Source organism: Paralichthys olivaceus, chromosome 24 (genome assembly GCF_024713975.1).
Source record: "Paralichthys olivaceus isolate ysfri-2021 chromosome 24, ASM2471397v2, whole genome shotgun sequence".
Classification (NCBI taxonomy): Eukaryota; Metazoa; Chordata; class Actinopteri; order Pleuronectiformes; family Paralichthyidae; genus Paralichthys; species Paralichthys olivaceus.
This window is the reverse complement of record NC_091116.1, coordinates 10,745,939-10,762,619: the sequence shown is the minus strand read 5'-3', so window position 1 is coordinate 10,762,619 and position 16,681 is coordinate 10,745,939. Positions and strand designations below refer to the sequence as shown.

Genomic DNA, 16,681 nt, shown 5'->3' with positions numbered 1-16,681 from the left:
CTGCATGAAGGTTGCGTAAAGGTGACACTTTTATTAAAAGATCTAGAAACTATTGATGATCTCAACTGTGCATGTGTTCATAGGACTAGACATTGAAATAAATGTGTGAATATATATATATATATATATATATATATCTTATATATCTTATATATAATAGCAATTCCAGCATTTTAAGCCCTAGATCACATATATGAAACAAACACACACCACTGGGTTTTGCTATAAATGTTTAATACAGAAATATATCTTATTGAGTAAACAAATATTGATCAATTTGATCAAAATGCAGCCAATAACAGTGCAGGAGAAGACCTACAGAGATTCATCACAATATCAATGCTTGAGTATAACACAGGCCCAGACATTATATTCATGTAAAGAGCAGCACAGGCAAAAAGTTTTTTTTCTTCCTCTTGTGATCTCTCATTTTAATCAGATGGCGATTTCTGAAAGACATGAAGGGAAGCTGCTGTCGTTCCACTCAGTCATGAGACCAAAAACAAAAGGTGGTCCCTGCTTGCTTGACTGGAAGCACATGCACATGTCTCGTGTTCCGGCTGCAAGATCTGGTCATCTGCTTGTTAAGGCGCTCTGCCAAATGTGGAAGATGTTTTCTTTTGTGCATGACAAGATGATGTGAGGGGTCAGAGAGACAACAGGGTGGGACAGAAGAGGGGCTCCAGGGCCGAGCTGCCTGAGCACATGGCCAGGACTCATGCCTACACAAAGCAGTAAAGGAGGGAAGGGGACCCCCCTGTCGTCTGGTGCTAGGACAAAAGGGTGTCAATACCTGCAGGGGATAAGACCATGGCCTGCAGCAGGTCAGACAGAGAGATGATGCCCCTCACCACATCTGCCCTGTCCACCAGGACCAGCCGATGGACCTGGGATCAGGAGGGAAATGACAATGTTCTTCTGTTTGACTTCATAACAAATCCCGAGAGCCAAATCCTTCTACAAACACTACCCACCTCAGCGCTGACAATCCGGTCTAAGATTGTCTCCAAGGTTTCATAGGGATAGCACTTGATAACTCCCTCGACGAAACACACGCGCCTGCGAACGGCTTCCAGCATCGTCATGTCCAGATTGTTGTAACTCTTCTGGGCTGCAAGATTCTGCAGAGGAGCGAGCACAGATACTTTCTGATGCTGCACGGGGAACTTTAAAGCAGCACTATGTAACTTTAACTTTCATTCTCTGACTGCGTGGCTGTGACTCACTGGACTGAAACACAACTGAACTGTGAATATTACTCATGATCCCTGATTTTGAAGCTGCTATTTTGAGGTAAAACAGTTGCATAGTGTTGCTTTAAGATCACAAACAGCCTTGGTTAAACAATAAAATGATAATAAAAAACATATGTTTTCTCTGTGGTACTTACAATCACATCAAATCTCGAGTAGAGTGCCACCACTTTACCTGAGAAAGCATATTGTGAGCCATCATTACAACTAGATCCATCTCTAATGCATGATCTTTAAAAAATAAAAGAGTATACCCTGTTCGTCCACCACCGGCAGTGCAGACACCCGCCGCTCTACAAATATGGCGAGGGCCTCGTGAAGTGGCGCCATCTGTTGAACGGTGGCAATGTTCCTGAACGTCCCGATCCCAAGCTCCTGGATCTGCCTCCGAATGAACGCAGGCTTGGGAACTTTTTTACCCTGAAAAAAACACCACAGTAGGAGAAACCAAACTACACCGCCACATTAAAGATATATTTTGAACATGTGAATTGAAGCTTGCTCACGAATATATGGAGGAACTTGAGGATTCGTTTGTGGGTCAGGATGTGCAGGACGTTTCCAGACTCAGGATCGATGACGGGCAGCCTGTGGATCTTGTGTTTGAGTAAGGAATAGGTGGCTTCAAAGAGGCTACGAGGAAAAAAGAGACCTTTTAAGTATTTGACTGGATTGTAAGAATTCAAAATGTGCGTTCTGTGTGCTTACCTGGCCTCTGGGGAAATACTAATGAGGAAGTGATTGGAATACTGTAGGAAGACATCTAAACAGAGAGAAGGAGGATAAAGCTCGACTGGGAGTTCACTAAAGTTTGTGCACAGAGGTAATGTCTCAGATCCGTGTTGGTTATTTACTTTGAAATGAATCACCTCGCCATGTCTCAATCTTGTGGCTCTCCAGCTCGTACATTTGAACCTTGAGAGGGAAAACCACAAGTTATGGGTCGGTCTGCGACATTCTCAATGAAGGATGGATCAGATCATCAGATGCAAACCTGCAAAAGCTTCTGTCAAGGTAGAGATTCACTCTTCAGGCAGCTCATATCTCAAATATTCCACATTTGCTTATCAAATAACTTTAGGTGGCTCAATTTTCAACCTTTTCCTTGATTTCCCAGGGAACAATTCATGGATCTTGGTATATTGCACTTCAGGAAAAGTCCCACCCGTCATTCCCCTTCCTGGGAACCATCATCACCAAAGAAGTCCCTCACCACAAAAGCCCAGCAGAGGATGTACATCCTGCAGCATCTGAGGAAGTTGCCCAATCCTGTGATGGTCAGCTTCTACACTGCCACCATCAAGTCCAGGGACAGGGTCAGAGCACATCATTCGCTCCATCAAGAAGGTGATCGTCTGCAGCCTGCCTCGTCTCCAGGACTCTGAGGCGTGCCGGTAAGTTTCAGGCTGACCTCTCCCACACTGGACACAAGCTCTTTGAGCCACTTCCCTCTGGCAGGAGGCTGCGGGCCATCAAGACCAAAACCTCATGGCACAAAAACAGCTTTTTCCCAGACTGCTGCTGGCCTCACCAACAGGTCAAAAATAAATGTTCCCACTTGTGACTCTTGAACTTTCCTCGGCTAATAACGCTCATGCTGCAAATATCTTATTGTTTATATTGCACAATCATTTCTAGTGTTCAGATTTTTTAAAAATGTATGCTTGCACAAAACACACAACAGCAAATATGGCAATAAACCCTCATCACACAAAAATATAGGCTTAAGAGTGAAGCACATTCATGCTCACCAGAGGAGACTTGTAATAGCAGTGGAGGATGTTGATGAAATCCGTAATCGTCAGCATGCCTGCGAAATTATCATTTCCAGTGATTCATATTTTTAAGACTATACCTATTACTATTAATCTGTTTTTCTTACCCACAAATCTTTGCAGCTCGCTGTCCCATAGAGGAGCAGCTCTCAAGCCGTTTGCCACCAGTGCAAAAAAAGCCTTTTTCACCTGTGGAGATAAATCAATTCACTTCAGAATGTCTGAGTGAGGATGTAAAAGAAAAACAGGATCTGAAGTGAAGTCTTACTTGTAGCTTGGTGTCAAATATGACCAGTTTGCAGCTGGTTGGAATGGCGTTGTAGCAGCAGTGGCTCTTCATGAAATTCATGTAGACCGTGGTGTCAGCGTCTATGAAGAATAACACAGAGAGCACACGTGGACACGTATACACACATGCACCAGACCAGGGAAGAGGTATATACACAAAGACAGAAATATATTGTAATGCCACCTTGTTGTATTCCCTTCTTCTTCTCTGGGGTCTGCAACAAAGCAAGAAAAACAGTCCCCACATGACATTGTCACAACAGTTTGAAATCCACAAGGCAACTCGTTTCTTTACAAACACTCATCCACAAGTTATATTCATCCCAAAGTGACTTTTCACCTGCGAAGGAGGCTCCATTACTCTGTTGTGCGTCCATGAAAACGCTCTTGTTGGCGACCCCTCTCACTTCTTTACCCTTTCCTGCAGAGCGCTCGGGTCTATATTAGGAGCTGCCGGGTGGTATGTGTGTCCGGGGGGGGGTGGGGTTGAGAAGCAGGCTGTGGCTCAGGGGGAGGGACGCTGTGGATTCGGCCAAAAATCAGACACTCTTCTCCCGACTCTGAAAAACACACTCTCCATGCTGTGTCAGATGAAACACGAGCTTGCCACTATTTATTGGCGGCAGAAAGGTGTGGCGTGCACAAGACTGAAATGAATTAGCACAAACTCGAGGTGCATGTGGGGGGAAATGTCAAGACAGCAGACAGAAGAGACATTCAAGACCAAGAAAATGATTCACAAATGTCCCAAAGTAATGCGCTCTTTTATTAGTTCTTTTTCTGTTTTGTTTTTTTACAGCATTTACAAAATTAAAAGGCGTTTGCTCTTTGTCAAAGGTTCTATTACAAAGTTAAACGTCCTGGGGACCAAGTGCAACTGAAAACAAACCAAGTCGTTGGATTTTGTTTCTTCTCTTGTGTTTGACGGTGCGGTGATCTTGGAGTGAAGTGACCTGTCGCGATAAGAATGGAGACAGATGTGCAAATTCCAGACCGCGCCGACAAAAAAGATGGTTGTCCTTTAACATTGTATTCAAATGTTCACTTCAAAAACGGCAACCAGAAACCAACTTGAAATTGTGTTTAAAAAGGAACCTTCTTCATCTCGGAGGGAAGGAAACTTTAAGATTTGATCTCCTAAAAGTTGGCTGAACATTACCCTGTTACAGAATTGCAGATTTATAGTTATGCAACACAAATTCTGGTGATATTACGATGAAAAGAAGAGTGTTGGGAAAAAAATGAGCAGAATAAGAAGGTTATGTGTTATTGATCAATAAGTGGCCAACGACACTGAGGTATGACAGTTTGTGTTCAAACTGTGTCTTTTGTTTCACAAGCGAGAACATGTGTATAAAAAAACCCGGTGAACAAAGTCAGTGCTTGCAGGTTGTGTATGAACGTCTGATGTAAACCTCTGTATGCACACAACAGAACACAATGCAAATGTGGATAAACCAAATATTAGTATGCAAAATAAACTGGTTTACTCCCTTTTTCTCAACACGCGATAAAAACTCAACCTCCAGATATGCAGTGTAACCTTCGTACACTTTCTGCAACTCAAAATACCCCAACTAAAGTCCCTACCATCACCTACTCTGAACTTTCAAACCACAATTGTGGGAGCAAAACAGTTTGGTTGAAGCCAAAAAAACCAATAAGAAACATCCTCAAATTCTTTCTCTGCATTAAAAATAAGTTGCTGGGCATTTACTGCGAACTATGGCATTGTACTTATGGCAAGTTTATTCTGCAGTATTGAACTATAAGTGAATTTGCTCGCTGTGCTGTGTTGTCTGTAATGAGCAAGATTACTTTCCTTCACACCTGCGTTCTAGATCTGGAAAAATAATCAACAAATGATTTAAAGCAGTTGATGAACAATGTCCAGAGTCTATTACTACAGGTTGGCAGCAGTGGTGCTACCCAGTCTCTAGCCGGGCATGAGAAGAGCTTGGGCTTTCTCGATAGGTAACATAGACGCTGGATGGCAGGATCCCAGCTGTACGGTGGGTAACGCTCCCAGGCGAGTGTTCAGTTCTGAGGCCCTGAGGAGGTCAGACGCCAGGAACGGTACATGACGCTGATGGCTGTGAGAGGAGCCACGAGTGATGAGTGCTGAGGTGTTTTTAAGTTCGCAGTGAAGAGGCGGGAGGGTCGCAAGACAGCCAGGACAGAAGAAGGAAGCAGCCGACCAGGTTCGAGTGGTTTCCACATCAGACATTGTTTCAGGATGTATGTGACCCATGGAAGCGAGGAGGGAGCCCCACAGACACAAGACTGATGTCTGCGAGGAAGCTGGTGGCGGGTTTTGTATCCGGTTCTGACCGCTTTCAGGGACACTGGCTTGACGGTTCAGGCTCTTGTTAGCCAGAACACAACAGGGAGGGCGCTGGGCTACCGCAGGAGCCTCTGGATTGAGGTTTGAGGTCTGAATGAAGCTCGGGGAGATCTCAGCCGGGGATGCGAGCGGGGACTGACCAGCTCTGGAGAGAGTGAGCTGCTGCAGCACAGTGCTGGTGACGATAAGGCCTGTTACGCTGGTCAGATAGACCAAGCCGAGCATACAGGACACCTGAAAATAGAATGAGATCAAATCTTGTGCGCAAACCCAAAATAATTGCAATTCAAAGACAGTGATTCATTAAGTTATAAATGAAGAGCAAAAACTAATGACATTTAACACATACATAATAACCGTGCAGCTCCCTTCTCACCTTAGTAAAGTGCAGGTAGATGGCTGTGAGTGCTTGACTCCATGCTGACTGTTCCAGCAGCACACAGAGGTCAGTGTAGGTGAACCAGCCGCGCTTCATCCCCTGCCGCTCCGCGATGCTGAGGATACAGAAGCCAGAGTCAGAAATCTTCTATTCACAAACACATTTTCCACATTTCTTTGTGACACTGTATTTCAGTGGTGAAGTTGAGAACCAACCTGGTTTCCAGATGACTTAATATATCAAAGAAGTCATTTGGCTCTGTGAAAAGGCTCCATTCCTAAAAAATATGACACATGGGTTGGGACAAAGAACTACAAACAAATATAAACAGACAGACACAGACACACACACAAACATATACTTACAATGGCATTCAAGAAGTTCATCTCCAGGTTATTGACAGTTTGGACGTCCAGCTTCCCAGCCGCTCCCCACTCATCGTTGAAAACCTCCTCTTCCTCTCCTTCATCATACAGGTACTTGCTGGCAACCATCTAATTCAATGAGAAATCCAACGCTTTTGTTAACGTAACATCATTGTGCTCTTTCACTCGCAGAGATCCGCAGAAGAGCCCTCAACACCAAACTCCATTCTGAAGTGAGCAGTAATAATGCTATAAATAACACTGACATTTTTAGAACCACTCTGAACCCTTTACACATACCATAGAGATCAGGAAGAGGTCAGAGGAGGAGATCTTTTGTAGGTATTCAGGGTTTCTGTGTCGGAGCCTCTCGATGTAAACTAGCGCCAGCATCATGGCGCACGGAGAGATACACGCCTCCCTGATGTAACGAAGCAGTTATTGCAATGTGGACACGACAGTATAGAATTCAACTAATGTAAACATGGCTAAAACTGTACAAACCTGACGACATGGGAAGCATACTTCTTCTGGAGCTTTCTGATCGGGCTTGGGGCAGATTTCTGGAAAATTTCGACGGCAATATCTGCAATAAACAAGACATAAGGTGACTGAGATGATTGCATCTATTGATTTGAAGTCTATTATTGACATTTTATTGATTTCATACTCCTGTGTAGCACTTTGTTGATAAGAAACGTGCAATACAAATACAATCTTATTACCATTAAGTGTATAAAAACAAGTTTGCAGACATGTCTCATGAGACCTAACACAATATCCTCTATGCTCTGGCAACAAATCAGAAAAGAAGACTTCCTGTGTTTCTTGTGAAGGTCAGAGTTCACTGCACTGACCCACTAACCTGGTTCAAAAGTTAATGGTTAGCTCACCTGTCACAGGGCAAGAGAGAGCATCGAAGGAAACGTCTGTGTCCAGGCCGTAGTAGAGTCGCTTCTTCACCCTCTCAGTCAACTTCTGGTGTCCAGGAATAAACTGTAAATACAGCGACATTAGCCAAGTTGTGCTAACAGCAGCTTTTGGAGAGCTAAGTAAAGTTAGCCTAGCTGCTCTGAAAAGCAGAAGTTAGCATTAAATGCTTCCTGCAAGCACAGCAACATGCTCTGCACCACTAGCCCCCTGAGCTAATGCTAAGTCTCTTCAGCTAAGTTAGTAGCCAACAACATCTGCTAGCCTCACCGTTGATATTTTTATATTTAAGACGTAAACCCGCCATGTTGTTTAGCTTTAATCAGAAGCATGTAGCACTTTGCTGTGTTGAGCGTAGCCCCGCCGTTAGCTAACCTAGCCTTAGCTTCCGCGGGTGCTTCCGCTAGCTCAGCGACGTACCGTGAACTCCTGGAAGTCCGAGAACTGAAAAGTCTTCTCGTTGAACAAAGCGTCGAAATCCATGGCTGTCAAATGAAACATGGGTCCGACGATTCGGTGGGAAGAAGACGAGTGTTGGAGTGAGTGTGTCCGGACCCCCGCCGCTGAGAGCTGAGCTGAACAACACGGCCAGACCGGGGACAGTCAGTGACGTCACTGGGGCGACTCTTTCCACACACACACACACACACACACACACTGGGACTGGGAGGGGTCACACATCTGGAACAGTTACACAACAGCTGTAAACACACAGGATTCGTTCGTTTTTGATTCAGTGACGATGTTTCCATGTTTGGTGATTCTTGTTATTAATGGACTCTTCTTCTCTCACACTTGAATGTGATGATCACAAACCTTTAACCCTTTCGTAAAGGCCTCACGTGGATGTTGTGTCACTTCTGTCCAATCAAAATGCCTAATTAAGTCATGTGATAATTTGCGATGGCTGTTAGTATCAATCAATAAATTAACCAATTAATCAATCAGACTTTATTTATATGGATAGCACTCTCAGTCAGTCCATACAAACAGAGACAGAGGAAACGCTTTCACACCAATTTGCGATGAGGGAACAAGAGGCAGAATAAAAACAAGAAGACAGAAAATTAATGTTTCAAAAATAAACAGAACAAAATGGGAATAGAAATAATAGATTTAAAAAGAGTATATATAATCAAATCCAAATAGAGAATAGACGTAGCGAAGTTTAACAAAAAAGAGTAAAATCTAGTGTATTAAACTGATGATAATAAAATAAGTAAGACAACCCCCCCCCCCCCCCCCAATTCATGGAAAAATAAATAAAATTCACCGTATATGGCAAAAAGCTTTATAAAAAATGGACAGTAATGTGTGGGACTACAAGTTTTATTGCTCACAAGTGAAAGAGGAAAAATTGCAAATTGGAATAATCATGACTAAAACCCTTTGTGAGGTAGACGTAAGACATTACATTTTATTCAGAAATAATGTATATGATTGTTTATGTGATTTATAAAGGTGCAGAAATGATCGATTCCATTCCATCGTCACACAAAGTCAAAATACCTGCTGTGAGAAAGAATTGTCTTCAACTGCCAACAACAGGCGGACATGGATTGAACAACTTTATATGTAAATAAAGCGAAAGATTTTCATACAAAAATGCAAGATTGCCACGTTTTACTTTCACTTCTGATGTCAATGACAATGCAGATCATCAACATTGCACTTAAGATATGATATAGTATACAGAGCCGTTCACATTAAAAATATCACTTTAAATTACAATAAAGCTCATAAACTGACTCACCAACAACATGAAAAACCCAAAGACAATCCCTGACAGCAAGTTTACCCAAATCTTTCTAATCACATAGTGTTTCTACTCCTGTGTTTCTTGTGCAATTTTGCCTTTTCTAGTTTTACATACTCAGACAGTACAAACTAAAAAAAAGCCTATTCAATATAAAACCACAACAAAATAATATTAAAAGGTTGGGATGAGAGCTTCTGAATATAATATCCTCAGGCTCTTAACATTTAAAACGCAGGGAGCCAACCAATGAAGGCACAAGAGAACACATTCCATTCATGAGCCTGCAGCGAAGTGATTATGGCTTGAAACATTCTAAAAATGACTATTTACATCAGTTTGTTTTTGTGGTGATAACTTGACATTTTCGCTCCTCAAACATAAAAATCTTAAGCACAAACAAAACTAATACCATTGGGGAAAAAAAACAAATGTCCTCCGATTCATTTCAGCTCTTTGTTAAGGGACCTTCCCTTTTCTCCCTGACTGCCAGTGCACATTCAGCTTGAAAAATTCTACAAATAAATAACACTTTCATCTATAGCAGAGTTTTCCTTTAAAAGTGAAACCACCTTTTAACTTTTTTACCATTAAAAGGAGAATTTAAATGAAGCGTTCTCTCTTCTAAAATACGTTCAGTGATCGTGGTGGCCTGAAGAAGTGGACGGTGGCTGCAGTTTCTCAGGTTTACGATCTTTGGCTTCTGTGTCTGACGAGGAATCGGAGTCCTGCGCCTGCTGCTGCTTCATCCACATGTCTGCGTACAGGCCTCCCTTAAGCAACAATTCCTCGTGACTGTGAGGGAGAAAAGCCGAGTCACTTCCAGTTCAGCGTACAAGAGGATAAGTCATTCAGAAGAATAGATCAATAAGTGATAATTACCATCCTCTCTCTGCAATCCGACCCTCACTTATAACAAGAATCTGGTCTGCGCCGATGATGGTCGACAACCTGTTATAAAAAAAAACATCAGATAAAACTGATTGATCTTTTTTCTACACAGGAAAGAAATCACAAAAACATCCGTCTTTTTACCTGTGGGCGACAACAACGGTTGTACGATTGGTACAGACTTTAGCCAGCGACGCCTGGATGTTGCGTTCGGTTTGTGTGTCTAGTGCAGATGTGGCCTGCAGAGAAACACAGAGTTTGTTAAAACTGGATCAGACATTCAGTGAAGAATAACATGAAACAAGAAAGCCCCTTTAATTTGAGCACAAGCTGCGTCTCACCTCATCCAGCAGGACGATCTGCGGGGCTTTGAGGATCGTTCTGGCGATGGCCACCCTCTGCTTTTCTCCTCCACTCAGCTTCAGACCTCTTTCACCCACCTGTGTATCATAACCTGCCAGAAAAAAAAATTTGGAATTGGAGTAAATCTTAGCTCTGAAATAAATCCAAATCATATGTATAAGATTTTAAAAACCAGTATGGGAGGGTAAGATAATAGGTAACCTTCAGGGAAGGTCATGATTTTATCGTGGATATCCGCAGCGAGAGCAGCCTCCTCCACCTCCTGATCGCTAGCAGAGATGCGCCCGTAGCGAATATTATCCCGGATGTTGTCATTGAATAACACAGTGTCCTGCGGAACGACGCCGATATGAGCCCGCAGAGACGTCTGCTTCACCTGAGGAAAGAAAATGAAGACAAAGTAATTACTAGTTCACAGTATGGGTGTGTGAACCCACACACACCACGCACACACAGAGTCGTATTAGGCTACAGTTTCTTTGATTGCTTTTTGTAATCTCAGGAGACACATAACCAGGAGCTAATTTATGCTTATAGCTGTTTCATTGCTTCATTTGCACATGAGGTGATGAACAGAGCTCTGTGATGCATGAGAACTTAATGTTGAGCTCTGGTGGAATGGTATTAAGTCGTCTACGCTACTGGTGTGTGTAATATCCCAAATTACAAGCAAACATCATACGGTAGAGTTTACAGCACAGATAATGTGTTGGATTGTTTTATATGTGTTTGTGTTGTTGTACATACACACTGTACCAATAAATATTAATTTATGATTCTATGCTCAAGTGTGTGTGTGTGCTCACAACGTAGCCTCGGGCCAAACACTCACTTTGGATATATCCTGGCCATCGATGCGAATGCAGCCTCCCTGAACATCATAGAAACGGAAGAGCAGTCGAATGATGGTGCTCTTCCCAGACCCTGACGGTCCGACCTGGATTAAGAGATTCACAGAAAACAATGGTGATAAGTGTTGAACAGAAAAAGCAGAAATGCAAAAGTAAAAGTAACGAAATTTCTCCTGCAGGATTACCAGAGCGACTGTTTGTCCCGGCAGCACAGTGAAGGAAACGTCGTTGAGAATCGCCTTGCTGCAAAACCGTTAAAAAGAACTTAGTCTTGTACAACTCGAATTTCTACTTCTACTTTCGTTTTTGAAACAAATGTGAACCAACCCGTTTATGTAGCTGAAGTGAACGTGCTCAAACTCCACTTTTCCCAGTTCGTAAACAAGATTCCCAGCGTTTACTTCATCTTTCACCTGCACAGAGGAGCAAAAACAGAAAGATTAACAATGAGTGGGTCATGTTACAGCACCTTGAAATGCAGACATGTCAGTTTCTAATGTACCTCTTCCTCTTCTTCAAATAGTTGAATCATGTTTTCCATGTCGATGAAAGAACTCTGGATCATTCTGCAGTAAAAAAAAAGAAAGATTAGATTAAGTTTTTAAGTTTTTCCGAGAACCAAAAGCTACTGAAAGACTATTGATCGTTGCTGCTGAACATAATGTTCATAATGTTAAAGCCTCTTCTTACCTGTAGTAGGTTCCAAACCAGTTGAGGGGGGTGTACAGCTGGATGATGTAGGTACCAAAGAGAACAAAGTCTCCAACCTTAAAGTGTAAGAGGAGGTTAAAAAAAACAAATAATACATTTTAACCTGATTCAAGAGACGTCAAAAACAATATTTTGGACCAACAATGAAATCAAAAAACATCAGTATCAAACATTGTATTCGGTACCTGAAACTTTCCTTCGGTTACGAAGTAGGCACAGAGCAGGGAGCCGGCCAGCAGACCCGATCCGATGATGAGGTTCTGCGTTTGGTTGAGGAAGGCCAAAGACGCCTGGGTCTTCCACTCAGACACCTACAACCGGAGGGGACAAGAACCATTCGCTGCATGACTGTACGGGCTGGATAAAGATTTTAATAACGGCTACACATGACTAATGTTTGTGTTACAGCCATATTGGGACTTAGGGCAGAAGCTAACTCCTTCCCTGCTCCTTGTGTAAATGCAGATGCTGTCAAAATTATCTTCTAGAATAACAATACCCTCGATATAGACATTTTTATTTTCTAAATACAACTATGTCAAATTAATCTTTTATTGTCTTTGTTTGTTCTTCGTACTTTTACTATTAAGTATCATCGATAAATGTATTTGTGACTGACCTGATATTTTAAGATGAAATCCTCAAAACGGCCAACCTCATAGTTCTCTGCATTGTAGTATTTCACCTATGAACACAGACAAAAGCAAAATGTGACGTCCATCTCTGAGTAACTCTGAAACGTCTCAATGAACCGCGAAACGTTGTGATTTACCGTCTCAAAGTTTAACAAGGAGTCCACAGCCTTGGACTTGGCGTTGTTGTCCTGCAGATTCATGTCTCGTCTGAACTTTGTCCTCCACTCGGTGATGATGATGGTCAAAGCTGGTGGATACACATGAGGGTTTGAACGTTGTATTTGTAGCTACGCTCAACTTGATCAGATTTATTTGACTATTAATTACGTTCAGTGGAACTTTGGGCACCTACAGTCCAACTACTTACTGAGGTACAAGGTCATGCAGATGAAGACGATGAGGCCAAACCAAGCATTGAAATATGTGATGAAGTAGACGATGGAGATGACGATATCGGCGATGGTCGGGAAGATGCTGAAAACTATGTAGCTGTGGAAAAAGAGACAGTTGAGTCAATTTCCTCTTTAAATTTTAAGATGGTAGTAACATTTCCACCACGATCTGTAGCATCTCACCTGAGCAGGCTGTTGATGGAGGAGGTGCCGCGGTCGATGCTTCTCAGCACCTCCCCGGTTTTGCGGCCCAGGTGCCAGCGCAGGGAGAGCGAGTGCAAGTGGGCAAACAGATGCACCTGAACCACGCGGTTGGTGAACTGCTGCACGCGGATCCACAGGAACGAGCGGATGTTGCTGACAAACCCCGAGGCACCTGAGAGGAGGCAAGGAGAAGGGTGACGTAGACTGACCATTCTCGCCGCTATGGTCACGTGACACGGGATTTAAGGCCGGGAATTAGTGGCATGCTGTAAATGAGTATGTCGTACCTGCCCCTCCACCCTGCAGGAACTTGAGCAGGACATAAATGCACACTGTAGTGGCCACAGTGTGCCAGCTGCTGCCACCGGTTAGGTCATTCACTAGGGGAAGGACATAAAGGCAAATTAGAAAAAACGCCACACGGTCGAAGATAAGGGGGATAAACAAGATGATAAAGGTCATAAGTAGACTCTGGGAGGTGTTCTCTAATGCCAGGGCATTTTATATTCCTCTTGCTGTACCTCCTGAAGCTTAAACCAAGAGAGAGTTGCCTCTGTTTTGTCACATCACACATCCTGAGGAACTGTGATGTTGTTGACTCAGTCAAAAAAGTCACTCGGTGTGTATTCAACATTAATTTGTGGTTAACATGTCTCTTCAGGCTTTTCAGGTCCTTGGCTCAACTTGAATAAATACAAATAATTTGGCTCAGGCTAAACCAGACTAACCGCTCTGAAAAAAATGTTTGAGTCTGCAGGGCAACATAAAAATAAATGTCACTCACCGATATTCTTGTAGTAAATGGGTACAAAGACATTAATGGCCCTCTCGACTCCCAGCAGCCCCAAACAGAAGACGACCAGCAGCTGGAGGAAGATGTTTCCTTTGGGCCACATGTAGGGGACGAGCAGACGGACCTTCTGTCTGAAGCCCTTCCACGTGGACTGGTTCTCTTCTGTTCTGCCCAAGAGACTCTGACATAGAGAAATATATTAAACACCTAAAACAGCATACATCTGAAAAGTGTCACAGGTTTTAATGTTAAGAGTTGACGCGTCACTACCTGGCCGCTGTTCTCTACGTCCCGCTCATCCTCGTTTATCAGAAGCATGTATGGTCTCCGTGGCAACCCGGGCGCTTTGAGACCAATAAAGAAGAGCAGCCCGGTGCAGATGTAGCGAATCAGCCACAGGGCAAACTGCACCTGAGGGTTTCAGAGCATATTAGACACTTAATAGTAATATATCGACCACAAGTGATGACTGCAGTGGATGTGCCCCTCATTACACAGGGCTAATTCACATTGCTGTGTTATCATATACTTTACTGTAATTTATTAGGGTTTTTTAGAGATATCAGATATTACACAGAGTGTAAAAACAGTCTAATACAAAGTAGAGGCCACATTAAAGAAGTCATGCTTTGTTATATAAACACAAACTTGGGACTTCCTGCAACTGCAAGAGTGGGAGGGGCAAGATATTGCCTGGATTTCATTGGTTAACAGTGCTTTGGGTATCTGAAAGCCAGACTGTGCAGTGACTCAGCAAAAAAAGGCTCCAGTCTGGCGCTCATCATGACTAAACATAATGCAACATGTCTTTCCTACTGGTCGTTTGCATTTTTCACATTCCCTGCAGACAGGGTGGAGACGTTGTTAAAAGTGGAGCTTGAAAAGTTAAACATCATAAAGGGTGACTCATAAAATACACCTATCTCTATAAACAAATAACCTTTGGCCCAGTGGAACATCACTGTTCACACAGGAAGGGCACATACTTGGTTTGACATTAGAAAATGTAAGATAATCAAAACTAACCCTGCATAAATAAGAATGAAGAGAAACTGCCAAACACAAGCTGCCTTCTGGTACGATGTCTTAAAACAGAGCATTGTCCCCCAACACACTGAGCACTCTTGAGTCTGTCTTTTTTTGGTTTTACTTTCATCAAAATGTTTCCTCTTATGCGACTTTCCCTCTTCCCTCACCTGCTGTTTGTTGTTCTCCAGCGCCCACCACCAGTGAGGACTGTACCAGGAGACGAAAGCCAAGTTCTCAGCTGAGAAGGCCAAAGCCCAGAACAGCAGCAGGAACGTGCTGTGCCCCCTTGTTCGGTCCATCACCAGGACCCTGCGTCTCTCCACCCTGAGCAGGGATATGGCCCAGGCCCAGGCCAGCACAGAGAAGCAGCCATAGAGCACCACATAGCCTGGGAGCTCTCCTCCGGTGGTCGCCTGCCACACTATCCCACCGAGAAACTGAACCACGAGGAGGACGGATAGGGCCAGCTGGAAACCGTAGAGGCGGGAGCGCGGGATGAACTTGGGTTCCATGGCTGTGCCATATTTCTGGTAGCATATGCAGTGGATGGTACCGAGGAAGAAGGAGATGGTGAGCAGGATGGCCGGGACGAGTGTGAAGTAGAAGCAGGGGGAGATGCCTTCATCCACCCAGGTGTGGGAGATGGAGGAGTTGGCTTCACAGTAGCTCTGGATAAACACCATGACTGGAGCTGGGGTACAAGATGAATTATTTCAACAGAGATGCACAAGTGCAAAAATATAAAACTTTAAAGTAAAGAGGGAAATGTGTAACAGGCAAATTATGATTCCACACGTGTTGTATTTCTGGGAGCGCATCGACAAAGTGCATGTGTCTGATCATGATCACTAACATGTTACTGCTGTTCAACAACATTGTAAAGATCTAGTGATGTGATGTCACCTCAGTTATCTCAGCAACAACTCAAAAACCAGAGATCAAACTTCTGGAAGTCTTGATGACATCATTTTCTCCCTTAGTCAGGATCTGAGACACATGGAATTTGGGTTTTGACGGAATGAGTCTCTAACAGCTGGATATAAATCATCACCAACACACCAGCCTTTCCCAAACACGTGTGTGGTCAAAACCACCTTGCTCCCAGTTAGCATGCATATAAAACACTGTTAGCATGAACTTGTGAGGTCAAATAACACGCTGTTGTAAGTTAGAACATGAGATTTATTTACCAGGCTGGTGCTGTCAGCTCCTCACGCACCTCCTCAGCCGCGCACACGCTCCACTTGTCAGCGACAGGGGTTACTCCAGAGAAGCTAGCAAGGCTCTGCTACAAACAATTAGCTGCTGGTTAGCTTAACCGGCTCTAAATCAGCTTTGACACGGGAGACAGTGAGTAACGCTGCCGGCTGCTGTGCTAACACGTAAAGAGCTACATCACCGTGTGTGTGTGTTCCTAAAGCTGTGTCCTTGTAGCGAGGAGTAAATCGATGACTCGATAATCGACACTTTACACAACAGCGTTTGACTGCATGGCCTGGGCCGCAGCGCCCCCCAGAGGGAGACAGTGGGAACTGACACATGGAGACAAACAAACAGTCAATTTGCTGCAGTTTTATTATTGTTGCTATTGTTATTAATAGTAGTTGTAGTATTATTAAAATATAAGAAAAGATAATCAATTAATAGTCCCACAGAAGGGAAATTTGTGTATTATTATGATTATTATTATCACTATTATTATAAAATAATATAAGATAATCC

At 43.3% G+C, this 16,681-nt stretch overlaps 3 protein-coding genes across 7 annotated transcripts; all 3 read right to left on the bottom strand.

Moving 5' to 3' along the window:
* Positions 1–217: 217 nt before the first annotated feature.
* prkag3a (protein kinase, AMP-activated, gamma 3a non-catalytic subunit) lies at positions 218–3,784 on the bottom strand. 4 transcript variants are annotated; one of them, XM_020108044.2, is made up of 12 exons: positions 3,657–3,784; positions 3,501–3,531; positions 3,297–3,397; positions 3,136–3,217; positions 3,005–3,063; positions 2,108–2,168; positions 1,962–2,016; positions 1,760–1,886; positions 1,508–1,673; positions 1,391–1,428; positions 975–1,121; positions 218–887 (listed from the first exon to the last, which is right to left on the bottom strand). In XM_020108044.2, the coding sequence occupies exons 1-12, from the start codon at positions 3,672–3,674 to the stop codon at positions 771–773; spliced, it is 1,002 nt and encodes a 333-aa protein (XP_019963603.1). In that variant the 5' UTR covers positions 3,675–3,784; the 3' UTR covers positions 218–770. The 4 variants fall into 4 exon arrangements, with proteins under 4 accessions (XP_019963603.1, XP_069376549.1, XP_069376550.1 ...); XM_069520448.1 differs by having other exon boundaries at positions 2,123–2,168; XM_069520449.1 differs by lacking the exon at positions 1,391–1,428 and having other exon boundaries at positions 975–1,111.
* A 277-nt stretch (positions 3,785–4,061) lies between these two features.
* Positions 4,062–7,987, bottom strand: cnppd1 (cyclin Pas1/PHO80 domain containing 1). The gene is made up of 8 exons (XM_020108048.2): positions 7,755–7,987; positions 7,298–7,400; positions 6,909–6,990; positions 6,705–6,825; positions 6,405–6,533; positions 6,255–6,316; positions 6,037–6,154; positions 4,062–5,894 (listed from the first exon to the last, which is right to left on the bottom strand). Exons 1-8 carry the CDS (start codon positions 7,833–7,835, stop codon positions 5,253–5,255), a joined length of 1,338 nt encoding a protein of 445 aa, XP_019963607.1. The 5' UTR covers positions 7,836–7,987; the 3' UTR covers positions 4,062–5,252.
* Positions 7,988–8,647: 660 nt separating this feature from the next.
* On the bottom strand, positions 8,648–16,442 carry abcb6a (ATP binding cassette subfamily B member 6 (LAN blood group) a). Of its 2 annotated transcripts, XM_069520447.1 has the most exons (21): positions 16,150–16,440; positions 15,863–15,946; positions 15,127–15,650; positions 14,201–14,341; positions 13,922–14,111; positions 13,425–13,517; positions 13,117–13,309; positions 12,909–13,030; positions 12,679–12,788; positions 12,526–12,591; positions 12,092–12,217; positions 11,886–11,962; positions 11,698–11,761; positions 11,523–11,608; positions 11,381–11,438; positions 11,177–11,281; positions 10,546–10,720; positions 10,323–10,435; positions 10,126–10,220; positions 9,973–10,041; positions 8,648–9,885 (listed from the first exon to the last, which is right to left on the bottom strand). In XM_069520447.1, the coding sequence occupies exons 3-21, from the start codon at positions 15,640–15,642 to the stop codon at positions 9,726–9,728; spliced, it is 2,559 nt and encodes an 852-aa protein (XP_069376548.1). In that variant the 5' UTR covers positions 15,643–15,650; positions 15,863–15,946; positions 16,150–16,440; the 3' UTR covers positions 8,648–9,725. The 2 variants fall into 2 exon arrangements, with proteins under 2 accessions (XP_069376548.1, XP_019963606.2); XM_020108047.2 differs by lacking the exon at positions 15,863–15,946 and having other exon boundaries at positions 16,150–16,442.
* Between the last annotated feature and the right edge of the window lie 239 nt (positions 16,443–16,681).

Bases quoted from the DNA above. Each gene is read 5' to 3' on its own strand.
- prkag3a (XM_020108044.2), bottom strand. The intron at 2,169-3,004 runs GTGAGCATGAAT...TTCCCTCTCAAG, and splicing joins GCTATTACAAGTCTCCTCTG to GTTCAAATGTACGAGCTGGA. The intron at 888-974 runs GTGGGTAGTGTT...TCCTGATCCCAG, and splicing joins ACCGGATTGTCAGCGCTGAG to GTCCATCGGCTGGTCCTGGT.
- cnppd1 (XM_020108048.2), bottom strand. From the start codon at position 7,835: ATGTTTCATTTGACAGCCATGGATTTCGACGCTTTGTTCAACGAGAAG. The intron at 7,401-7,754 runs GTACGTCGCTGA...CTGTATTTACAG, and splicing joins CGGACTTCCAGGAGTTCACG to TTTATTCCTGGACACCAGAA. The intron at 6,991-7,297 runs GTGAGCTAACCA...TGTTTATTGCAG, and splicing joins TCTCTCTTGCCCTGTGACAG to ATATTGCCGTCGAAATTTTC.
- abcb6a (XM_020108047.2), bottom strand. From the start codon at position 15,642: ATGGTGTTTATCCAGAGCTACTGTGAAGCCAACTCCTCCATCTCCCAC. The intron at 14,112-14,200 runs GTAGTGACGCGT...TCTCTATGTCAG, and splicing joins ACGTAGAGAACAGCGGCCAG to AGTCTCTTGGGCAGAACAGA. The intron at 12,592-12,678 runs GTAAATCACAAC...CTGTGTTCATAG, and splicing joins CCTTGTTAAACTTTGAGACG to GTGAAATACTACAATGCAGA.